The following is a 26,386-nucleotide window of genomic DNA, read 5'->3' as shown; positions in this document are numbered from 1 at the left end:
TTATTAAATTTAAAGTATAAATATTGTTATAATATTTGACCCTGCTCCACTGAGGGAAGAGCTTTGTTACCAAAGTCAGAAGTAGAATCAAATACTTCAATGAGCTGCAGTGGTGGGGGAAACAACTTGAATTAGAAAGAGTAAATTATTTTGATTCTTACATAAGTCAAGGTTTTAAACAATCTTAAAGCAAAGTGATGACCAAAATCAGTTTATAAGCTCAGATTTCTCCGACTGTCATAAAGTCTTAAGTTTATTTTTTCCTTACTGACTTCAGAAAGGAAAGAAATCCCAAGAAGCTAGAAGAGCTTTCAAATAGACAATAAATTAACTACTGAAGTGGAACGAGGACTAGCTGTATATCAACAGAAATTACCTCAGCATGGATAGAGTCTCCATCTGGATTAGAGAAGAGCTCAACTGATAAAGCCAAGAGAATAAAAGAAAGAAAAGATGAGCAAAGATCAATCAGCTCCTGAAATAAACCTTAATCAGGCACATTTGTTATGTTATGTTAGAAATATAGGACAGATCTTTATGTGGTATAATTGGCATAGCAACACTGCACCTAATTGTGCTGCATGACTGCATGCAGCAGTAGATGTTGGTCCGTGTGAACTTACTCATACTCTTATATTCACATTGGAAGTGTAACATTCTTTCAGTGCCATAGTTGCTGAGCAAAGGCAACATTAAATTTCACAAAGGACTTTATTTTCAGACAATCCAGTAAATTAACATTTAATGGACATATGTTCTTTTATAATGAAGAGTATTTCTAAGCAATAGATGTTCTTTGATCCAGCTTATGAAATGGTTTATTTTTATAATAACAAAGTGGAAAGCAATGAATTATACTGAACTTTTCACCATTCTCAGGTCTTTATTACAACAAAAAATCTCTAGGATACAAAATGCATCCAATATTCAGACCTTCTAAATTTGTCTGGGGCTAAGGGACAAACAAATGATTTAAACAAACTTTGTTCTTTCCTCACTAGCAACTCAAACATCCTGCACCCTCCCCTTTCTGGTATTCCTCTTACACCCAAATTCTTGTTTCTCCAGGCTTGCTAGGACTGGCAGGCTGTACAAGAACTAACCTTGCTGCCTTCCAGTTTCTTGATGACTGCCTTAAAGTGCTCAATAAGCCTGGTTCTTCCCACAACTCTTCTTTCAAATCTGTGGGGAAAAGCTAATGTGATAAAACAATAAATTATCATAATAAAGGATGAATGACCTTACAGAACAAATTCTGGCTTTTCTGCAAGCTTCAGAGCCTCATGCATCCCTGCAGCTGATAGCTTCCGGTTGATATTCCTGTATCTGCATTGCAGGAGATTGCGATAAGTTGTTCTTAGGTCCCGATTGAAGAAGGCATATATAAAAGGGTTAATGAGAGAGTTTGCATAACCCAACCATAGAAATGTTCTCTCAACCCACAGTGGGATACAGCTGCATGTTGTACCACAGATGAAGGGCCTGGCGGTTGAGAGGAGGAAGAAGGGCAGCCAGCAGACAGTGAAAGCCCCAACAATAATTCCAAGCGTAGTGGCAGCTTTCTGTTCTCTTTTAAAGATGGAAATGTTTTTCTTGTCAGGCTTTAGGAGTCGTGAAAAATTAGCACATTCTTCAGATTCCTTGTGCAGTTTTACAACTCCATTCATAGAAATCCCTTCTATTTTTTCCAGACGGGGAAAACCAGCAAACTTGTGTTTAGCAGCACTCCTCTTGGCAGCTTTGTAAATCTGATAGTACATGAAAAGCATCACTGACATTGGAATATAAAATGCAACTGCTGTGGAGTAAATGGTGTAGCCAAAGTCTTGACTGATCAAACAAACCTTTTCATCATTCACATTTTGAGCCCAACCGAAGAGTGGTGGTATAGTGATAGAGGCCGATAAGAGCCATACACACAGGATCATTTTTGCCATACACTTCCCATTCTGCCTTACAGGATACGTAAGAGGTCTTGTTATTCCCAAGTACCTAGAATGATAATGTAGAGTTACTACATAGTGCAGTGGTTAACTGATAAGTTATTTCACGTAGACTGCCCTAAAATAAAACATCTTTGGCTAAGGTTTCTATTTTACATTTTTCAATCCTCTGTTTGCATGCATTTCAAACTAGTAAAATCATGTGGCTTTCATATTAAGATTTATAATGCTATTTTGTATAGTGATATCCTGCATATAAGGTCTTTTATTCTAGGAGGAAATCTCCCGTTGGCCATAACATACTGTGATTTTAATGAATTTGTACAATCTTCATGCACATAACTCATTTTTTTTTGGCTTTTAAAGAAATTCTGAAACCTAAATTTTATTTGGCTAACCTATGAAATCTTGGTAGTATAGACAAATGCTTCCTCCACAAAGCCTACTGCTTTTTTGTATTGAATACATGGTTAAGTTAAAACAAGCATGCATTCATCTTCATTTTTCTTCCTATTCTACAGTTATGAAGATCCCTGCCACTAAACTGAGATGATGAGTTGTCTTTCTTACCTTTATGTTTCAGATGGGAACATCAAACTGCAAACTTGTGAAAAGAGTAGATTATTTCAATACTACAACAATTCTTTTTATCATCATATTATTAGAAAGGAATTATATTTATTCAGTGTTCAAACTTTTACTGAAAAAATAGTAATCTACTACACTGTCTGTTCAAGAAGTCCTTGGACATGGGGAAAATACATCATTTTCCCAGGAGCTAACTTTCGGGTGGTAAATTGTAAAAAGCCAAGAAATATGTTTATAAGGTGTCAAGTTTTAATAGGGGAAAAAATAAATCAGTTCAGAACTTCTACTTTTCCCAAGCTGTGATAGCTTAAACTATGTGGGGTTTCTAATTAAAAACTAAAAAGTGCTATGGCCCTATACAGCTGGACAGCAATATCCTAAGTTTGTGCTTACTCTCGACTATAGATAATGTATTTAATGCTTCCCTAGCTATGGGAGGTTTCTCTTATATTGAATTAGAGATGATTTTTTTTCTTACACCTAACATTTTTACTTTGAAATTTGGTGTCTGCTCAGCTGGAACTTACGTACCAATTCGTGTTAACTTCTCAAATTGTTCCTTCTTTCCTCTCCCCAAAAGAAAGAATTCTGAGAAAAATCAGGGCAATTCCCTCTGTTACTTGTAAAAGAAATGGTTTCAAATTATGTTTCAGGACAAAATTTTGCTTTCAAGAGCTACCAGTGTTTAGTTACACAGTGAAGGTTTAGGAGGGTTACAAACAAGATATATAGTAACATGTTTAAATTTTTTTTTTGACTATTTTTTCCCTATTCACCCAGCAAATCAAATCAGAGTATTTGCCTGGCTCTGCAGAATGCTGCATTGTTGATTTTACTGCAATGCAGTAAATTATGGCCAGTGCTGCTGCTTTATACAAGCCTCCAGGTATGCTACAGTTCTGGAAGTAGGAAGAAGCATCGTTTCATGATCTCTTCTGATGGGTAACAGCAATCTGTCTCAAAAACATCATTGATTTTATATTAGTGCTGTGGCAAGTGTTACACAAAGGACAGAACTGGTTTATTATAGAATCATAGAATAGTTACGGTCGGAAAGAACCTTAAGATCATCAAGTTCCAACCCCCCTGCCATGGGCAGGGACACCTCACACTAAACCATGCCACCCAAGGCTCTGTCCAACCTGGCCTTGTACACAGTCAGGGATGGAGCATTCACAAGTTCCCTGGGCAACCCATTCTAGTGCCTCACCACCCTTACAGTAAAGAACATCTTCCTTATAGACAGGGTGCCCTATTCTCGACAGCATGCACAAGCACATTACAGCAGGCCAGAATTTTACCAGTGAAGCTGTGCCTAGTGGGGCCATAAACTAAAAACAACTATTAAAATCATTTCACTTTAGAGCAGTGCAATACATGGACCACTCTATTATAAAAGGCTGCTTCTTGTGCCCCTCACCATCAGCATTAGAATATAGTCACTGGAACAGCTCTGCAGACTGTGGGCACCCTGTAGGGTCCACGGAAATTTCTGGTTTACAGCATCGCAGCTGAAACCATTTGTGCTCCTAAGGAGCTGAGTTTTCCAAGGCACTCCAATATGTAGAAGAGCAGTTTCAGAGTCTGACTACCTAAGGGCTACATTGTACTGCTTTAAGCAATGTAACTATAGCAAGGGTAAGTTATTAGCTGCAGTCCTTCTGGGACAAGAGTTGCACGCATTTGTCTGAGAACACCACAATTTAGGTATAAAACAATTGAACATCCTTTGTGCAGGAAGATTACTTGTAACTTACAATGTGTTATTTTCAAAAAAATCTTTAAAAAGTTGCCTGCCTTCCTGAAGTATGTATTTTTCTAGCAATTACCCAATTAGTCATTAAAAATAACATGAGTTAAGCTTTATTGTGTAGCTAAAAAAAGTTAAACTGGATTTCTGTGGAAATCAGATCTGTGCACACTCTGAATATCTGCTGATGCATTCTAATGCATCAGAATATAACAAAAAATTCATGAAATCAGAAGTATACTGAAAAGAATTGAAATTCATTAGTTTTGCCCTGGCACCACTTTTTTGGAAGCTATCTGAGCTTCAAAAATGCTATTTGAAATTAAAATACATTAATTAACATAAAAATACACCAGCATCCTTTCTGCTTTATCCACTTTGCTAAATGTAGTATGGTAGAGCAAAGAAGTCAGCAGACATAAAAGAAGGAGCGGTATATTTTTATCTCTACACACAAAACCCATTACCCTTGAAAACTTACTTGCAACTTCAAAATAATGTAAATCACTACTGTTGTCTAATACACTAGAGTGTCCAAGATTTAATAGATTAATGAACTTCAAAAGTATTATGTCAAATTCATTGCAAAAAGTATGCTTTGTAATGCTTAATCTGTAATTACTGCCTTCTGAAAAAATTACTAAAGGTAAATCTGTCTCAGCTTCAGATATCATTCAAAACTATGTAACACCTTAAGACCTTACTGCTGCGAACAAATGAGGTCAAATTCCCTAAAAAGACTTCCTGATGTATCTCAGCTATCCCCCGCAAGAAAGAAGTGTCTCAGACTTGTTATTCTGAGATTTGTTTCTTTTATATGCCACAGATGTTCATTTTCATCTTGGTGGGAAAGAAACTGTGCCTCAGTTCTCACTTGCAAAAGAAGGGCAATGCTATTTCCTATTCCTCCTCCTCCGAGTTTCTTGAGTATATGGCTCTGCTAGACAAGCCATCTATCCATATTACACCCACCACAGCAAGGACCACATCTAGGTTACTCCCCGAAAGCACAATATTGTATATGCATAGGCCTAATTTTCTTATAAACTGGTAATGACATTCCTCATTCAGCATTGCCTAACGGTGTAGGCCAAACACCAAAGTGCAGGATCCTACAGCATGTCAGGCAACACTATGGGAAGCAAAACGCATACTCCAGTCATGGTCCTGATGCCATTCCAAGACAAAAGGCTGTGGGGTGACTGGAGCAAAATGAGAAGGGAGAACCTGGCACAGGTATCTAGTGGTACTACAACAACAAAAAGGTGATGGGAAATTTTTTGTACTACGTCACTGAAATCTGGAAAACAGCCCCCTGCTCAAAGAGCTCAAAACGAGAGCCAACAACACAAATCAAAAGAGCTAGCAAATGGCAAGGGACAGACTAAATTTCTTTTTAAACACGTGTTTATACACACAAGTATGCCCCCATTCTGCACTGGTTTCTTATGATTTTTTCACTGTCTCCTCTGCTGGGGGATCAGAAACTCCCCCTTTGCCTCAGTCCCATTCAGGTGTGAGGTGCATAAAGGACGTTCAGCTCGAGGAAGGAAAAATTATCTCTTGCCATCCTCTTTCTGGAGCTCTCTTCACATGTAGGTGGTAGGTAAAGAGCTCCCTCCTTGGCAGGGTGCTATAATCAGCTATTGTACACAATTGCCATTTGCCACATTCACCCAGCAAACCCCAACAATGGAAAAGATAAAAGAACAAGTCCTTTTTTTCTTTTTGCTTGATAAAAATCTGGCTCTCCTGTGATCCAGTATTCTTTCCCAGTACCTCTAAATTCTCACCATTTAATGACAAGCAATTGTACATGCAATTTAATATAAACCCATTATAGCTGTATAGGACTGCTCCTGAGATCATTCAGTTTGTAGGTTTTTTTCATTCTGACTTTTTTTATACTGATGCTTTGGCTTTAGAGCAACCACACAGAATAGATTTTATTCAAAAGGGCTAAAAAAAGTCTCTGTTGTCACTTGAACTGTAGATCACAGAGGCATTTCTTAATACAGTGTGCTTAATACATTAAATGATACAGCAAGTGTTAAGATGTAATGTATATGGAAAGTAGAATGGTGTATGGCAGAATGAACCAGCATCCACTGACCCTGGTATCTGTTTCTGGCACAGCATTTTATCTCTTTGTGACTCTTTGTATTCCCTGTCCCCATTTATGTTTGTCTTAACTATCTGCTTGTTGTGATAGCTGTTACTGCTTGCACAGTGATTATCAAAGTAGAAACTGGACCACCACTGTGTCCCCCTAGATGTTACTGTATTTAAAGAATATGAAAGGTTCAATACTGTTTCTTTTCTTCTAAATATATTCACTTGATTCTCTAAGCTAGGAAATTGTGAACAGTTTATTTTGTCTGCACTAGAGTGAAGAGTGTTCAGATGATAGCCAGTTATTTAACATCTACTAGAGGAATTTTTCAGGAAGATTTTCCATGTTGCTGAATTGATTAGTGATTCTATAGATGTAGAAGAAGATACCAAAAAGGAAAAAAAAAAAATATCGGCAGTGCCAGGCATGGTTGCGTTTCAGGCTAGCTAGGCATGACTTTTCTCTGTGCGTGTGCCATGAACCTGACTTTTTTTCAGCAGTAGAACAGTTTGTTTCTTTTTCTTTGTGGTTTGTTTTTTGTTTTTTTTTTTCCTGAAGAAGCTAAACATAGCTGCAATATTTAAGCTGTAAAAATGATGAATTGCTCATAGCTACATTGGAAACTTTGACACAGGTCTAGTCCTTGCACCTTTTGAAATATCCAGAAAGTTAACTGAGACTTAACAGGAGAAACTTCAACAATAGAAAGCAAATAGCAATAGGATGGTCAAATTTGGGATCCTCTGTCCAAAATCTTTCTTTATAATCTCTGTTATATGGCTGAAAGATAAAGAAGTGAAAGGCCTTGCAGCTCACTGTGATCAAAGTCACAAATAGAAAACCCAACAGCTAAAAGCATTAAAACTGTTTTGAGGCCTCCTGCCCCAACAAATTGAAGTAACAAATTGAAGGCACCATGACATCAGCATTACTCGTGCCACTTTTGAAGCACACACATGTAATTCCTTTGTCTCTGGTCTCCATGTGCTTAATAGGCAGATAGAATTCAGTTCTAATTAGTCCACTTTGGTTTCTCAGAATTCACTGACCTGATTTAACAATTATTTCAGAATCAGATTAGAATCTTTCACTGTCTGCTTTTATGAAACAGATTATGGAACAGAACCAGAAACATTGTACTGGAAATGATACGGATGTGTATTATAGCTAATTCTACCAGGAACTTCAACATGCTGTCGTTACCACTTACCGTCTGTTTAGAAGTTGCTCTTAACCTCAGGTTCTTTCAGTTCTATTTTTTGTATTTTAAAATAGTCATAAAGCTGTTTTATTTCAAAGATACAAAAATGTTTACTTCTTTGCTTTTGTGCTCTTTTTTCTAATAGAGCAGCTTTCTGGATTCAATACGTATCGCCTTGTATTAGTTTCTTTGCCAACCCACATATATAGAATCCTATCTAATGATTCACTTACAATAATAACTTACTCTGAAGAAAAAGATATTCCTTCTGTGGCTATGATTCTCTCATGATCTTTCAGAATTTTTCTGTTTAACTCAGTGCAACATTAAGAGACACTCCACAAGAATAGGAGCACAATGACATTCCTAAAAGCTATCCAGCATTCAGGAATATGCTCCCTAGTACAGTGATTGACCCGAGCTGATTTTATTTCTTATACTCTGATATATTAAACAATAGATTTAATGTAACTGTAACAAGTTGAAACAGTGATTACATCTGTTATTTCTGTTATGACTACATGAAACCACCTAACAGAAATTTAGAGAACAGAATTGTTCTCTTCTTTACAAAGATACTGTGTTTACACTAAGCAAAAGATGCTGTGTCCCACAGACATGCTTTTAAATAGAATAAGGTATACAAGCTGATCAGAGAAATACTATTCCCATTACATATATAAGTAATTGACATGGAAGTAAAGGGATAGAAACATTAAAAAAAAAAACCAAAGATTTAAGTGCTGAGACATGAGCATTACAGCATACGACTGCGGTGCTGTGATGTGAAAAGTAATCTTGTTAATCATTGTGTGACAGTACTGACACTTGCCTTTCTACAATACAGACTGGCCTCATAATTACATTGTGATAACTGCCAGTTTATCATCTGGGAAGAGGAGGATATTTGAGAAGCAGTAAAATACTTTTTCTACTTTCCAGAAATGAACAAAGTTACTGATTTCATTGCATATATGACATCTTTCAGAATACAAGTTAGGTCACTTCAAAACCTAACCATTAAATATTGTGCAATGTTTGAATGAGAAAGCAAAATAGACAAAATCAAACCCCTATTCAGTGGAGAAAAAAATACTTTGTTCAACTAGGTTTGTGCTCCATCTAGTTAAATGTTGCATCTTTTCTATGTGGTGAATCAGTACAAAGTTTATAAAAAGTCCTAGCACAGTGGCTGGCTTCCACATCTTAACTGCATTTGCTAGAAATGGTTAAAGCTCTAGTTCATCCTTCTCAGTTGATGGTGAATGCAGTATCATGGAAGATCTTAAATGTGTGGTTTGGTATCTATTATTTAACGTGCTTATGCTTCACATTTCATTCAATTTCCACATTATTATTGAAGCAGCCATAATTTAATTTTAATACTTGGAAGAATTAGAATGAAGTATTTGTTTTGCTTTCAGTAAGGTTAACACTTTCCATTATCCCCATTCTTGCTCTCAATTAAACATATTTCCTTAACTTCTTTTTACAAGTGGAAGACATTCATTCCCACTGTTCTAGTGGGTACATATTGAATACAGTACTATACTTTTATTGCACATAGTAAAAGTTCTGACTTGATTTTTCTTTTTCTCAAAAATCATTGTAGGGGGTTATTTTTGATAGAGCTCAAGAAGTGTAGGCTTTCCTGGCAGTGGAGGAGGATTGAGTCAATCAAAATTAAATATCTGTTCATCTAAAAGAATGTAATTTGCATAGTAGAATTTTATGTTCTCCTCTCTTACGTTTCTTTTGGTTTCTCCGTACCTTTTCTTCTCAGATTGCAGAACTTCACAACTTTATTTTTTTCTATTTTATTTTAGCTCACTTTTCATTCTTTTAGTTCACTCATTCTATTTTTATTTCACTTTCTTGTCCTGTCTTATTTCTATTTCTCTCTTAGCTCTTTATTTTCCCTCTTAATTTTTGCTTACTTATCTAAAACATTCATCCCATAGATGGGGGGATGTATTCTACTTTCATTCTAAGAAACACGTAACAAATGTATTACCAGACAGAGATGTGCAATGCCTTTCCACTCAACTTTCATTATCTTAGTTGTCATTCCTGAAACCGTATTCCTCTTTCCTTTCAGACCTTAGCAAATTTATTTTACCTGTCCTCATGCTTTGCCTTTTATTTTTCCGTTGCATGACTGCTGAAATATTTGTCACCAGTCACTACCTTGTTCTTAGCTTTCTGACAAAACTGTTCAGTAGCCTTTGGTTTTCCACTACAAATAATATGCTGTTTGGAAGAAAAGATCCTAACATGTAATTGCTGATGTGTATCTTGCAACACTGCCTCAATGTTAGCCAATATTCTGCAATTACCCAAATAAATACTTTGTGTTATAAACTAAAAGCTCTGATTAACTGTCTTTGAAGAAAAAACAGAGCCTTTATATTTCCCATCTTCTATCTTCACCATAAATGATGTAAAGGTAGGCAATATTAGAAGGGAAATAGATTTCAGTCCATTGCATCCTTCACCAGCTTCCTAGAATATAGATGTATCTGAAAATTGAAAAGGTTTGTCAGTGAAGTACTTAGAATTAAATTGCACACTGTAATGGAAAACTTTCTATTTTAAAAATCTTCCAAAATGTCTGAGCTCCATCTTTGTGGATTTCTTCATCTCTGGTTTCCTGTATATAAGTGTGGTTTGTTTACTGAGTACAATAGGATTAATTATATACCGAACTCAAAGTGGTTCTCACCCCACTTCTTGATAGATAATCTGTATCACTTCAAAAGCCCTCTAAATCTCAGTAAGCCACACATAGGAAGAATCCATTTTCTTTACATTGTTCAACAATGTGCAAGGTCAAGGGAAAATGAAAAACAATTTCATGCTTTCTAAAATAAAATTTATTACTGTGCCAGGGGACACACTACCCACTTCTGACCTTTCACACCCCCTTCCCTAGATTATTTGCAAGCTCCCTTTATCTAACATTGATATAACTGGGGGGGCAGGGGAGGGAGGAGTAAGAAGAGAGCCAAAAGGCTCTTCATAAATTCTTCTTTCTTTTCAAAAGCAAAAACTATATTAATCAAACCATAAGATAAAGTACAATTCACAATACATATTACTACATTTCAGGAATATTCCCTAGAGAAGGGCTTCTCGTGTTTTTTTTTAAGCAAGATGTCAATTTTTCACTGAAAAATTCTTCATGGAATTCATCATAGTATACACACAAACTTCTTTACAAGTGCAGGCCAGACCCTCGTAAACTATTACAGCTTCATACCCTTTGGTGTAACTTACACTCATATACCATACAGCTGTCAATTCATTTCATCAGTCAAGGAGAAAAAGGAGAAGCAAAAAATAGTTTTTTGTTTCTATATTCAATATAGCGATTTTTATCAGAAAACACTATTTTGTTTAAAACTCACATTTCAGTTTATTCCATATTGAGCATCTTTTTATTATTCTAAAATACTTTAGACTCAGAGAAACAAATTTGCATCATGTCAACTGTTGTACCCATCTGAATATCTAGTTACATGTCATATGCAATTAGATATTCAGGTGTCTGTCTTATGTGACTTTTTCATCTTTATGTGTATGATGCAGTATCTCATTTTATTGTTACTACAAGATGCTTTGTCCCTTTTTGAGGGCACAAAGAAGACAGTTTAACCTTCTGATACTATTTGAGAAGACTAAGATAGGAGAAGACTAAGATAGGAAAAGCTTTATTTTAGGACAGAATTAAAGAGAAAACAGTCTCATTTATTTCTGTCTAGTTGTGATTCAATTTTCATTTGAGATTGGGTGTACAGTAAAAAAGTTCATGTTGGTAAGGCCCTGGTGGAAAATGCCATACCTCTATCCTTTCTTCTTTTTAATAACAAAACTGGGGAGGAGTGCCTTAGTACAGGAAGTCATTTTTATGGTGACCTTAGTTCCTGAAGCGTTAATCTCATGTTCTGGTCCTTACTCACAAGCATTTCTACCTCCTGCACAATAAACCTCACAGTCCTTCTGGCAATTACAGTCTGTCAGAAGACAGGTATTGACTATGGTCTTCTGCTGAATGCTTACATTTTTAAAGGTTATAAAGCTTTAGATGATTCATTTGCTCACTGGCCTGAGCCACCTATACAGCTGAAGATAAGTCCCTGAGCTTTATTTGAGCCTATGGGCTAACCAGTACAGAAAAATATGGGAGTTGGATGTCATAAGGATAACCCAAATTGCCCAGCAGCAGAAGCACTCCAGAGTTGATATTTGCTGAAAGAAAGAGCTTTGCCATTCCTGTGGGGGAGAGTAACTTAAAGCAAAGATATGTTTTCTTGAAGCACCAGCTGAGATGAAATTTCTACTCTGTTAGGCAGTTCCTGAGCAAAAGAAAATAGAGGAATGGAGAATAATAAATTTTGCAGGTTAAGAACTGGAAAATTCATGTTTTCCTCTTTTGGTTTCTCCCATCTTACCGCTCTTGTCCTTCATTCCAGGGGTATTGTCAAGGCCAGTGCAGATTTCAGGGTTTTGTCAGTCTACAGCACTTCTACCGTATCCCTCCCCCAGCTCTTTACTGCCTTCAGAAGGGGGTTTAGTTCTCAAACTCACAACTTAACTGCAGATCTCAGATCTCTTGCCCTCCCATGTCCTGGCTGGTGCTCTCCTGTGGCAAAGACAAGTGTTTGTGATTCCAGGCCAGCCTGCTGACTTCAGCCAGGCCAAAGCAGACATGCCAGGAGACAACCGCCAGACATACCTCAGTCTTGGGACCATCCTGTGCTGTGCAAGTATTCAAACAGGCTGTAATAAAAATTGCAGTGTGTTTTCTCTCAGTTCTGTACTCTGCCAGACACCAGCACAAGCACCCCTTACGTGAACAATGAGGCAGGCTGGTAACCCACAGGATCTGCGCCCATATTTTGGCCAGTGTATCAGCCTACAACCTTCTCCCACGCGTGTGGAGGCACATACACACACACAACATGACCCTTTGTAACTGGCAGCAAGGTGGATCCAGGATGTATATCCTACAAAGAAGCTGAAGCATGAGCAGATGCTAGGAGGACCTTCAGAGAGGGCACTGCAATGCTGGCAGACACCTGGCAGACACCCATGGGAGGATGTCTGCATGGATGCAGCTGAGGCAGCCTGGAGAGTTTCTCAGAATGACTGGTGGAGACTCGAGTTGGGGATGAGACACCAGGCTTTTAGATGGTTCTGAGGAGGAGGATGATGACAAAGCACTGCAAGGATGTCCAGTTCAACAACACAAAAATGCAGAACTCCCAAGTCTCTGCACCCAGCTGAGCACTCTGCCTGTTCCCTGGCTGCATCCTGGCATAAGACCCAGGCCTCCTGTGACCCTTGCTTTTTGCAGAAGAAACCCTAAACACACTAGGAGCTGCAGAGAGCTCTGCAGCTCCCTCTGTGATCAGGGAACCTGAATATCTGTGTTTGCCGTGAGCACACCAGGCTGTCATTTTAGATACAGCTTAAGTGGCCTGCCCAGAAGCACAAAATAAGCCTATAGACCCTGACCACTGGGCCATCACAAGCCAAGGTTGGTGCTTTAGTTGCATCATGAGGCTTCTTTTTTTGTGCTGCTTAAGCTATGCTAACAGATACCTTCAGCTAAAATGTGTGGGGGCTTGATTTCAGAGCTATGAAAAGCTGCCTTTTTTAAAATGAAAACTCTCGTCAGACTCCAATAACGTAGAAATGGCTAAGGTGATTTTCTCCAACTTTACTACGTGAGTCACACTTGGATTGACACTAAACATCAGCCTAAAAGGAATTATTTTGAAAGTTATAATGGTGTTTCAAAATGAAAGCCTCCTACAACTTTAACTAGAAAATTATGACTGATGTCTTTAGTACAATTAAATGAAGCATTTCAGAAACTTCCACAGTATAAGCGATGAATGAAATGAAAACGCACAGCTCATTGAACTGATAATACCACTGTATTAAAACAAAGTATCTTCAGGGAGTAGCTATTTAAATGTGGTGATATTTATGTCCCCTTACTTCCTTCCTTGAATACAAACAATTTAGACAGAAAAAACACCTAAGGAACAAGCCCCTCTAGAATACTTCTTCCCTCCTCCCCATTCTTTCACTTCTCTGAAGCGACAGGAAAGATACTGGAAGGACCTGGTCCAAACTCTTCTCTGCTGTTCCATGACAGCAATTTTGCAAGAGCCCTAAGGAACACCTGTATCATCATTATGGGTGAATCTCAATACAGAGCTAATCTACCTGGACGTTTTTGGCTTTGTCCGTAACTGTACTGGCCTGAAGGCAGATCTGAATTTGTCAAAAATCACACAAACATTTTGCTATGTTCTGCTGCATTGGGAATCGGTATAGAGTCTGGGTTTTCTCTATATTACCTGCGGATACATCAGCCAGACATACCTACTGTTCCTGCAAAATGAGCACTGTGGGGTTTACTTTGACTTCTTTCCTGAAAAATGTTTTTAAAACATTGTCGGTGTAGTTCAGAATAAAATACCGCTTTCACTAGCATGATCCTTTCACAAAGGAACTCTCGATGCAAATAGGTATGAAAGCAAGAAGAAAACCCACAAACAGAATAAAAGTGAGAAATGACAACTTAGGGTTGTAACTGAGGTACTAAAGCAGTCAAAGCATGTGAGTAATTCTGTTTCATAAAGAAGTCTGGGGTGAAAAAGGACCCTGTATCTCCTCAAACACCAATACATTCTGACTAACTTAGACCAGTGATGTTTTACTTGAGAATAGCAGCAAACAAAGAAAAGAATTTTTGTAAGGCTAAGTCAATTGGAAAAAAAACCCAAACAACCAAATAACAAACAACCGAACTGTCTAAAACATGACGCAGGGAGTTCATGATAAATTTGCAGGGTATGAGTAACTAAGTATAACCCTAGTCAAAGCATGACAAGAATAAGCTACCTCTGCTCAAAGTCACATACTGACAGGTATGTGGCAGTGCTGTGTTTCAGGAAAGTTTTCAAACTGGCCTTCATTCTGAAATTTATGAAGAAAAACTCTGAAGGTTGTTTTTTATCATGAATTGACTGGTTAGAAACAAAGGTACACTGAACCCTGCTTTTCACATACAAGCAAATGAACTGAACCAGCTTGTTCTGAAGTATCAGAAGATGACATCACCAGAAAATAACTGTGTTACTTTAAAAAAAATAAAACCTAGCAAAATCATCTTAATTTCATAAAATATTTTAATAACAGGACATCCCATTCTGATCCCCTGGAATACCAGCAGTTTTTTTAAAGTTGCAGACTCTGGAGTGGCCTGTTGTCTATGGAAGTAAAAGCTTATCTTGCTTTCTAATAGGAATAGGTCCTATCATAGGAAGAAATCACAACCTGGTTTGGAAGGAGAGGCAGCATGAGGGAAAGTGATCAAGGAAGGAAGCCCGGAGGTTAGATCAGACCACGTATCTGCAATCCACAAACCTTTTAGAAAAATGTTATTCACAGCCCTCTCCAACAAAGACTTCAACAACAGGGATGCATCAAAAGCTGTTAAGGTGATTCCTTCCCTGTAACTTATAAAAACAGCTATTTGTTTGCTTTATCTTGATATTTTAGCAATATATTGTTTATCATGTCTCATCGTCTTTCATGTCAGTGACTGTCAGGTCTACTGTAGCCACCACATCTCTCAATCATATATATTTCCTTAGTACTCACTTTAACTAACGTGTATTTAGAGCATACTTATACTCCAGGTTCCAAGTTATCCTTTCCCATGTAATCCTTCTGTCTGTTGTCATTTTCTAAAGAAAATGTCTTATTCAGTGATATTTTGGAACTTAATTTCAATAAATAAATTGGTCAGATCAAGCTCTCCTCTATAAACTGGAAATAGAAAATTGGTAGGAATTTAATATTACTGTACAAATATTTCTTCCCCTTGCAGTCCCTCAGAACACATAAATACACAGCCCAAGGTGCCCTTTAACTGAAGGAGAAGGTTGAAGGGGAGAAATGCCCACTTCAGGATGAAAAATAACTGCAGAAAACCCCAAACTGCAGTGGGTAAAACCTGTATGTTCAGCCATTCACAAACAGTATTTAATAGTTCATTTGTCAGAATATTTATTGATTTTCACCAGCAATGGGAATGAAGAAGTAATGGGCAAATGGTCACTACTTCTTTCTAGCTAACCAGTCCTGTAGTCAAATGAACTTTGAACCTCCTGGGGTTTGCTCAGACCTGCCAGGCTGAAATTCCATGTAGCTGGATTTTTCCAGCTCACTGCTTCAGTAAGATTTAATCCACATCCAGAAGTCCATACACCCCATTTCAGGTATCAGCAGGTCTACTTTTGCAAAGCCAGCTCTAAGTAAGCTTAGAGATCCCTAGCCCAGGAAACCTGAAAAAAAGATTAGCCAGGATAATGTGTCCTCTTTGTCTTGTTCAACGAGGGCCTGTCCGCAATAAGTTTCCACTACAGTAAATAGTTTCCCTTCAGCAATATCTTTCATAATTTTTCTCCTTTATAAAATCTTACAAAATCTGCAACAATAAATATTTTTTAAATATAGAACAAATTTCAACACAACACAAACTGCTACCTCCAAGTTCACAGGCACAAAACCAGCACATCCAATCTACAGAAACAATCTTGCTTTTCTCCTGCCAGGAAAGGAGTCTCTGGCCCTCTTTCACTGGGCTTTCTGTACAGAATGACAAAATTTGAGCCCAGGTTCAACTACTGATTATCCACAAATGGCCATTTGTGCAGCTCAGTGTGTGTGTAAGGGGGGATTCTTTTACAATGCCTTTTCATGTTCCCCAGAATTTAGAGTTATATCTTTGTGCTAAAACAGAAATAGATACAGCTGATGATAGACTGTCTCCTCCTTCAAAGTCTTTAAAGATAGCAGGATATGGGGATTATCAAGAATCCCAAACCTCTTTTCTCTGTTCATTTACACATTTACGCCACAAATGAAAGCAGTGAAATAAGTGGCATTTGTGGAAGGAAGCTCTTCTTCTTGTCTCTCAGTGAGTATGTCTTTCCTTTGCTTTTCTCATCAGCAAATTAGCAACTCCAAGGATGTTCTAAGATGTGGTGGCATCAACTTTATGTAGATAAAGACTGAAATACTTAAGGTTTGTTGCTGTGCCTACAGCTTCCAATAATATCAGTTCTTATTGCCAGGCTGACAGCTTCAAACGTGCATTTGAATTTAGGAGCAGAACTTTGGCATCAGTGTGGGATGAATCACCAGAGCTAGCTCATGGACAGCTCAGGGAGCTTACTGCAAACTGCAGGTGTTTCAGATATTTGATAAGATGCCCCCTTCATTTCAATACTAAGGCAGAAGTGCAGAAGCTTTCTGTTAAGTAACAGCCTTTGGAAATGTTAAAATCCAATTCACAAGCAAACATCCACTATGCTATTTTAATTCCAGTTACTTTTGAAAAAATTAAGATCATGTTCTGCCAAACTCATGTAGTAAAAATAGCTTTCTAATATGACACAATACACTCTTGAGAGATTACAATTGGTATTGTTGCTAAAACTGCTTGTGCTGAGAAGTGGGTCTCCAAATGCAGACTTTTAAAGGAAAACTGCAGTACATAAAAATGCAAAAATTAAGTCTTTAAAGCCAAAGCTGTACTATTTTTAGCATCAAAACATCTTACTAGACTATTAAAGAAAAGCTTTGCATCTTGTCAGCAGCTGTTTTGGGTCATGGATGTAAATATTTCCAAGTAACTTGTGGCCAGACAACACTCTTTGTTAATTGATTTAGAATTTTGACTATTTGTTAAATGTCAACTTACAGCAAATAAACAAAATTTAACAACCCACATGGAGAAATGTTACAAAAAAATATTCTGGCAAATGGTGCTGTGTATCTGAAATATTTCATGACAATCATAACATGTTCTAATGGGTTTTATTCTTGACGACATTTATGTCGCACCCTATAGAACAAATAGCTCCCAGTGTGAAAAAAAGCGTTACCTTACATATGGGTCTACCTCCACTTTCCACAATCTCCTCAATGGAACATAAAAAACTGTAAAAAAAAAAATTAATAACCAAATTTCCTTGTGGTTATATAACTTCCACTTCCACAAGCTAAAAAAACTTGATTTCAAGTTTTTGACCGTACCAGAAAACCACCCATTTCCTCAATATATCTCAGGAAAAAACTCTGCTGCCGGCTTTTTTCATCAAGACACAATGTACCTCTAAGAATAGACTTCACCCTAGTTTTTCCTTACTTTAAAAAGGTTATTTTTGTAATTTTCCTCCTTGTTTTTATGGTTTGGGTTGTTTTTTTAAAGCATTCGTGACCCTTTTGTGGTGAAATAGCTGCCCACGATGATGTTAACCCCTTCAGTGGTCTCTTGTGCTAGCTCACAATTTGATAGTAAAGAGCATATAGTCTGACTTGATTTCCCTGCACATCTCAGTTCTGCGTGTTATTAGAACAACTGGCACTATTGGAAAATGTCTGTACATTACCCAGAAAACTTATTTACTGTTAGAGGTGAATCACTACCTAATCAGCATACATGCTGATACGCACAGAACCACACATATGTATCAGATAATCTGCATGTGCTATATAAAGCCTCCTAAGTAAACAGCAAGGTGCAAGAAGAAATTCAAAGCTGCCACACTTTAGTTTTGTTATGTTAGTTCAAACAGAATAGAGATAAATTTTCCCTATGACATACTTAATTACTGGAGACTTTTGGAAACAAAACTTAATCTTTGTAATAAGAGTTCACTTAAAAACTTTCATCTGTTTTTCTATCTTCAGTATACATTGGAATAGCTATATTATGAATCAATCCTTTAGAAATAGTTGGCTATTTAGTACAACATGAAAAACTAAAACTTTTTAGCTTTCCAGCTGAAAGAAACTACCCTTACCTTACAAACAGCAGTGACTGAGGACAAAACCACACTGAGCATTGCTTTATGATGCTCATGCTTAATACAACCAGATATCAGAATTTGTGATTTTGATCCCCAGTCTTTCTTGTCTGAGTCTGCACCTTGGCAGACTCAATAATTTTTCATGTTCATCCAAGACCTTCAGTGGCCAGCTCTTTCTTTAGATTTCCTAGTCCACAGGGGAAGGACCAGATCTTTGTGTGATATACTGAGAAAAAAAGAGAGGTGTTTGTAGCTGAAAGGCAGAGCTAAATGTACAACATCAACTGCAGATGAAATGAGATGTTTTGTTTCAAAAGTTGCCACAAACACGTCTGATAAAATGTTTAAAACTCTACCACAATGTTAAAAAGAATACTGGATTTATTTCAAAGAAATAAGATATTTTCGTTATACAATTTACAAGAATTTTTATAAATAAGTTTCAGAGAAAATTATTCCAGAAAAGTCAAAGAGCATTCCTTGTTTCATTTCTGTTCCTCTAGAAGGTTGTAAGAGCATGCTACCAGTGATACAGTAATGTTGTTTCAAACACGGTATAATGACTACAGATTCTTTCTTGTTTTGTTCTATGATGCTCATTCAGCTCAAGAAGAACACTCTAGGAAAATACAGTTTGATGCCAGTGTACACAGGTTACACTAAACCATCGTGCCAGTATGATATGTATTTGTCTGTTTGTGATTTATCTTAGGATATATGTCTGAAAGCTCCATTCTAAAACTAAGAGGAGTGCTTCTAGAATTGTGTTTTTCCCATGAATCTTAAAACAGATCCCACCTCACTTACAGACATTTTTTTTGTGATCTTGACAGGAAAAAAAAAAAAATCACTTTTAACATGTCTGCAGAATGCCCTGCTTGGCAAAAATGTGAATTAATGTTCCCTTACCTCTGACTTATCAGGCTCCTTTGAAATGTCTGGATGAACCCCCAAGAATTAGAGACCCCAAAATCACTTCTGAAAACTCATCCAGTGTTAAACCCTGGTAGGAGCAAATAGAAGATAGTTTCAAATGTGGGGGGAAGGTGCAACATACAATTTCAAGAAAAGGCATTCATGTAAATGTGGTGTTAACTGCAAATCTCCTGGTACTGACTGAACTGTAATTCCCCCTTCATGCATATCTTGGAACATTACCAATCACAATCACCTTTTCACTGCCACCTCTAGATTATCTTGCATCTCCTGTGACTCCCTTTCAGTAACACTACTAGAAAGCATCCAGTATGTAACAGCAATAGAATAATCAATCTACAAATTTTTTCTAGAACATCTTCTAGCTTCCCAAATTTTGTCAGCCTCCACTACAGCAGCCAAGAGACACACCAAACTTCAGATCTTATGTCTGTTCCTGCTCCAGAAGGACAAAACTGCTTGTTTTGATGGTAAAGGAGCCCCCTTAACTCATGAGTTGTTAAGGCCTCACAAAATAGTCCATCTGTTTGATAAAAAAATCTTTTATTTGCTACCTCCCATCTTATTTACTGCGCATTTGGCAGTCTGGTCACGAAGCATTGTTTTGCTATGTCTGTACCAAGTTACAGTGTAAGTAACTGCACATCCTGCAGGCTGCCCGTGTGACATGGAGAAGATGCCTGCGGATGCCCCAGAAAGGTACCTAAAGAAGTGTGATCATTTTAGTACAGCAAAACACCCCAGTGTTTCTGGGTGTTCAACTTCCAATTCAATTTCTTCCTCTCAGGATTTGGGAGCAAAAATCTATGTAGTATCTCTTAACTGTAAATAATAAAATGGAGATTGCAAAAGTGTTTGGCAGGAAATTCTCTGCAAAAAGAATCTACAACAACTTGAGGAATATTCTTTAGATGGACTAAATTAGAAAAACTGCATGGAAAGGAATAAAGCCAAATCTTTTTTTCCACTGTAGTGTATCGGTGCTGTCTGTATCTTTCATAGTTAGACAAGTTATTTATAGACTCCGAAAAAGTACATTTGCTTATTGGGAGGAACAATGGAAAGAATGGCTCTTGTGATGTTGGTGGTGATCAGGAACTAGCTGCCACATTGACCCCAAAACTTTCTTCTGCAATATAGCCCTGAATTGCAGTAACTCCATCACACATTTTCCCTATGGTTCGTTTTAGATTTTTCCCGATTCCTCAGTTATTTCTGTGTAACTATATATGGAATAAAATCTCATGGGGGGCATTGCTGGTGGGTGTCCATTTTATTTATAGATCCAAAATGCATTACATACATGATTTTTTCATGTGTGTCTCAACATATGCATCCTACCTGTATCTCCTGAGGTAACTTGAGCAGGGCTGGATGAACAGACTGCAGGCTTTTCCACCCATGGCCTGAAGGCAGAAGAGTTTCACAGCTAATGGGAAGCCATGCAGGGCTCTTAGGTGTCATTAGGCTTAGGAAATCATTAGCAGGGTTTTGAGGTCACATTATCAGTTTTAGACGTAGGCAGAATTTAGACTCGTGTGTTCTACTGAAAGTGCTTAAGTCTTTATTTAAATTTAGCCCCAAGTTCTTCCTGTTAAGCACTCTGAGGCCTCCTTAGTTCCCAGGCATGCACCTAGGACACTGGAAATGAGTGAGTGAACTTTTAGGGACTAACATATTCTAAGGTGAAGCGTAAGTAAGTACTCATACTTACTTAGAGTACAGCAAAAGATACCAAACCGGGAGGGAAAGAGAACTGATCCTTGTGTATAAAAATCTCAGGATCAACAAGGATACTTTGGTATCATTTGCATACAAATTCTAAACCCTCATCAATTTAATGAAAGTCTGGAATACTTGTGAATTGTTGGCTAAGGTAGAGACTGGAAAGGTTCCCCCAAAAGTGTTTCATTACTTGTGTGGGTGTGGAGAAGTGTTATAATTCCTCAACTGTATCTGAGTAGTTATGTTACTTTATCACTTTCTAAGCCAAAGAGCTATTTTTAAATTGAATTAAAAATTGTTACTTATGCAGTTATCCAATGGATACTCTCCAAAAAGGATTTCTGTAGCTATCTTGGGTCAGAAGAACATGATGAATCAGCATGCAAACACCACCAGTTTAAATTCAATTAATTCCCTTTATATGTTCACTCACCCACTAAGATGTGGTTTGCCTTCATCCCTCATAATTAATTCCCAGTTATTCGCTCACTCTTAAATGTAAAGAAATCTAAATGTGGTATAATTTATGTAATTTAGAACCAGAAAAGTGGAGCCTTGAGAGAAAAAAACCCAAACACACTAATAAGAAATGCTTAAAGAAGGCTACTATTCACTGGTGCACAATTATCCTGCCAAATTCTCTGTTAACTCCTACTTTTTTCCAGAGCTACACACCTCATACCATAGGTGGTGAGTATAGCAAGGGTGATATTGATTGTCTGACTAGCGAACTGTCTTGCCTGTTACATCCTTACAAAATTTGAAAAGGGTGAAATACTCTGTTTCTCCATCACATCTGTTTTAGCTCTGACAGACCTGCTTGTAAGCAGATAGCCTTTTTCCAAAGAAGAGGCTTACATAAGATAAAGATACCTCAGAAATAACATGCTCATCTCAGGTCACCCTGATTTATGGGGGTTTTCATGTTGTGAAATAAAAGAAAAGATATGATCTGAAGAAGAGCATAATAGACCAAATCCTGGTATTGTTACAGACATTATCTCCTGATCTTCATAAATTTAGTTCTTTGTGGATAATAAAAAGATCTTTTCAAATAAGCTTCTTTCTTCTGTACCCTCTACAAAGTTAGAGATCCCCACAATAGCATACTAACATCTACTTTGCAGCCTTAATATTTATGCAGGCTGAGAGTAGAAATGACTTTAAAAGTATGAGAAGTGCTTGATGAGTCTGGCTAGGAAAAAAAGGTCTTTATTTTATATTTTTTTCAACAGAATGAAACCAGCCTGTTGTAGATTCCATGCTAGTCTGCATCTTTCAGAGCTTTCTAACTGATAAATTCAGCTGGAAAACACATCTACAACCAAGGGCTGTATAGCAAAATACCTCTACATGCAATAGGCCGGTCAGCTGCTGGCATTTCAGGGCTGTCTGTGGCATGAGCTGAGTAGCACATGTTTGTGCAAAAGAAACAAATTAAAAAGCCTCTTCAATTTACCCATTTTACCCTTTTTGAAAAGGCCTCAAAGCCTTTTTTTTTTTTTACCAACTATATTTGCTTGTTTAATAAAAAATAGCAGTATTCATATTAATAAAAATACTAATATTATATTGTATATTCATAAAATATATTAACTTTCTGTAAAAACTTTGCCTAAGAGTTAACGAACTCGTTAAAAAAATAGATTAATTCAATAGCAATATTCTTTCAGCTGTTTACCTTCAACTGATTCTTATATTTGTTTCATGAAGAACTTACATGTTAACAATGAAAATTCTTAAATATCCAACTTGATTGCTGTCTCTGCATTGCCTGCAACAGCCTCAGCCTCTTTCGCTTCAGGAGAAACTTTACTGGATCATAACAAAGGTTTCCTAAACTGTCCTAAAGAGTCAGGTGTCAGTGCAATCCCTAATTCTTCAAAAATGTTCCTTTTTGCCCCATATTAACCCTTCTCCCTAAACAAATGTCTTGTGCTAACTGTATCCAAAAGGCACCAAGAATAGCTGCCAGGTTGAAGGATGGTGAATTTCATTCACTCCTTCCCTGCTTTCCTGGTTCCTGATTCACTTTGGTTTTGTACTCCTTGGACTGAGATAATAAGGGCTGTATTATCAGAGATCTCCTCCTCCCAGATAATATGTATGCATGCATGCAAGTGTTACCATCAAAACTATGGAGAAATGACCCTCTAAAGCACTACACACATTGTGATTTGCAAGCTCCTGTACTACACACACCACTTCCCCCAGAGATAAATCATCCTCACTGATCATTGAAGACTTTCATATTGCATCAGTGTAAGAACCACTGCCAGTAAGTTAGCACCATTAAAATCAGTGCTACACTGGCAACATTTCACCATTCACATTTAATTTTCATCACTGCTCCCTGGTTTACATATCTGATATGCATTGACTATTCAGTTACATCCCAATCTAATCTTTGTCCTGACTAAGCAGTGTTACAGCAGTGTAAGATTATTTATTTTTAAATGGGATTACAAATCATGGAGATCTGTAAATTTTTTTTATTGCCATGTGGTAGAGACATTTTGCTAATGAATTGCTGGCTGGTCTCCTTTATTTATGACATTACCTATCTTAACTATATAATGGATTTGGGTAACAGAGGTTAAAGCATCGTGATTCACAGAATTTTGATTTCAAGTAGGGAGTAGACAGCAGTATAATGAGTTATGAAGAGATCATGTTCAATAAACATTCATGATAGAAGTAGGAATGTAAAGACAAGAGGAAAATAATTCAGTTTTAAACTAGCACTTGTTGACAAAAATAGGCTATATTTTTATCTAAATACGTAACTATACGTAAATACATAACTATATCTTTTGTTAGTATTTTGGGGGGAGAGGAAAGTGAAGAGAGAATGGAAAGATTACAGCAAGAAATGCAATTATCATTGTGACCAGTTCAGTCAAAGCCCCTGTTCAACACACAGCAGTGACCTTTAATGCTAAGCTAAGAAACGAAAAAAGAGTAAAACTAAATTACCCCAGTGCTACAGTGTGAATCAGACACATTCTTTCTTGGGTAAGGAAGCTTAACTATGTTAACCTGTCTTCAAAAGGCTATTAGAGATGGAGGTAGAGAGCTCAGAGATGGACAGCAAGATCAAAGAACTTTCCACTCTCCCACTTTATGTTGAGAGAGTGGAAAAATGAAATCACCTATCATAAAAATAAGTAGGATAGAAAATGAGAGAATAACATTGGGAAGGTAGATAAGCTAGGTAAGTTAAAAACCAGCAAATTTCAAGGCAGCAACAACAATAAAAACCCACCACCCTTTGATATTCAAAGTCTGCATGTGGATTTCACTGCTATGAGATGCTTTGCAGCATTCAGATAACTTCTAGCCATTAAACAAGTGATGAAATAGCACTGCAGCAGGAGATGCTTATATAAAAGTTTAAGTTTGGAATTTAATATAGACCATGATCTTCCTTGGCATGAAACAATCTCCAGTTACTGTGGGAAGTTCTTTTGAAAGACTTTCTTTGCAGAAATCTAATACAGAGTTCTTTCAAAAAACTTTCTGAAGTAGACAAGGGCAGTGTTGGATATCAGACTTGAACTACTTCTACAGTTTAGGAAGAACTGGGAAGTTCTTTGATTCTGCAGTGTGTTGTGTTGTAAAGAAAACAGTCTCTCTCTAGACACTAAAATTCTTGGCATGGGATTTACGCTGTGGAATAGGGAAATTAGAGGTTGCAACTTACTTTAGAATGGGACATGCAGGAATAAAGCAATCTGTTAGCCATGGACAATTGTGAGATTTTAAGTATGACCTTAACATCAGAAGTACATGTCTAAGATCCTCTTCTCCAGTCTGTATACATCTCCTTATTGCTTCACTGCTTTTATCTTTCAGGAGAAGACAGATTTCAATGAGTATCACTTGGGTTTTAAGAGGGCAGAATTATTTTTTTTTTTTTTTTAAAGAAAACATTTGAAAGCAATTTTTCCTTCAAACAAAACGTTATTTGTCGAAAATGGTTTTGTTAGTTGAAATGGAGCTATTGTGGGATTGTCCTAGAATAATGGTATAATTATATAATGATATAATTATACCATGATATAATGATATAATCCTAATGGATATAATCCTAACAGGTATAATTTCTGCATCTTCTCTGATCTGATAATAAAACTCCACTGAGCTCAATGATGTTACCAGCTTCGAGAGAACCAGCTCAAATCTAGCTGGGATATAAAGCAGCTTAAAGACATGTTGCAGATTTTAAAGCAACTACAAATGCCCCGTTATTTGTACAGAGACACAGTAAACCTATAAAGTTAGCTCCAGGTTTGTTCTGACGCGTTGACCCTAATCCTGGCAGGGAAGTTGCCCAGCGGGATAACCAGTTAACCTGGGCTCGCGGGAGTACGCATCGCTCCGGCGGGCTCCTTCGAACAGGAGAGTCCGCAAGGCTTGCTCTCGCTTCCCTCCGTGCTTTTAACGTGTCTGCAACTAATTTCCAAGGGACCTGGGAGAGGCAAACGAGAGCCCTGTCGGAACCGCTCCTGGCAGGTCCCATCCTCGCTGCCCGGGGGCCGGCGGGTGCCGATCCCTCTGGGCGCGGGGCAGGGCGGGCTGCGATCCGCCGGGTGTCTCACCTGTCGATGCTTATCACGCAGAGAGTCATGATAGAGGCCGTGCAGCACATGACATCCATGGCGATGAAAACGTTGCAGAAGAGGCGCCCGAAGATCCACTCTCCGCCGATGAGGTCGGTCACGCTTACGAAGGGCATGACAGCCAGGGCCACCGAGAGGTCGGCTAAGGCCAGCGAGACGATGAGATAGTTGGAGGGCTGCCTCAGCTTCTTCACGAAGCAGACGGAGATGACCACCAGGCAGTTGCCGGCGATGGTCAGCAAGGTGATGAGAGAGAGGACGGCCCCGATGACAACTTTCTCAACGTTGCCATAGCTGAGGATCTGCTCCCCGCACTGAGAGTCATTGGCGGGGAGGGGGCTCGCCGTGGGCAGCGCCGAAGGGGGGGGCGACGGGCCGAGCTTCGCCAGGCTGCGCGGGGGCCAGGATCCGGCGGCGATCATCCTGCCGCCGCCCAGCGCCCTTGGGTCCCCCAGGACCAAGGGCCGGAGGTTACCGTAGAGGTGGCTGCCGTTGAGGGCGAGTACCATGCTGGCGGGAGCTGCCCATGAAGCCCCGCCGCCCGCTTGCCGGTTCTCCCCGCCGCCCGGAATGCTCGGGCTCCTCCTCGGGCACCAGGCGCTGCCCGCCC

The 26,386-nt window shown here is 38.2% G+C and overlaps 1 protein-coding gene across 1 annotated transcript; it reads right to left on the bottom strand.

The window, feature by feature from the left end:
* Positions 1-396: 396 nt before the first annotated feature.
* HTR7 (5-hydroxytryptamine receptor 7) lies at positions 397-26,386 on the bottom strand. The gene is made up of 2 exons (XM_057400998.1): positions 25,756-26,386; positions 397-1,992 (listed from the first exon to the last, which is right to left on the bottom strand). The coding sequence occupies exons 1-2, from the start codon at positions 26,283-26,285 to the stop codon at positions 1,242-1,244; spliced, it is 1,281 nt and encodes a 426-aa protein (XP_057256981.1). The 5' UTR covers positions 26,286-26,386; the 3' UTR covers positions 397-1,241.

This window comes from Pezoporus wallicus, unplaced genomic scaffold (assembly GCF_028554395.1).
Source record: "Pezoporus wallicus isolate ANWC-B61680 ecotype Strahan unplaced genomic scaffold, APGP_CSIRO_Pwel_v1 contig_5524, whole genome shotgun sequence".
NCBI classification, from domain to species: Eukaryota; Metazoa; Chordata; class Aves; order Psittaciformes; family Psittacidae; genus Pezoporus; species Pezoporus wallicus.
This window is presented reverse-complemented; position numbering and strand designations above follow the sequence as displayed.

Excerpts from the sequence above, each read along its gene's own strand:
- HTR7 (XM_057400998.1), bottom strand. The coding sequence starts at position 26,285 with ATGGTACTCGCCCTCAACGGCAGCCACCTCTACGGTAACCTCCGGCCC. Across the intron at positions 1,993-25,755 it reads TGCGTGATAAGCATCGACAG|GTACTTGGGAATAACAAGAC; the intron begins GTGAGACACCCG and ends TTATCATTCTAG.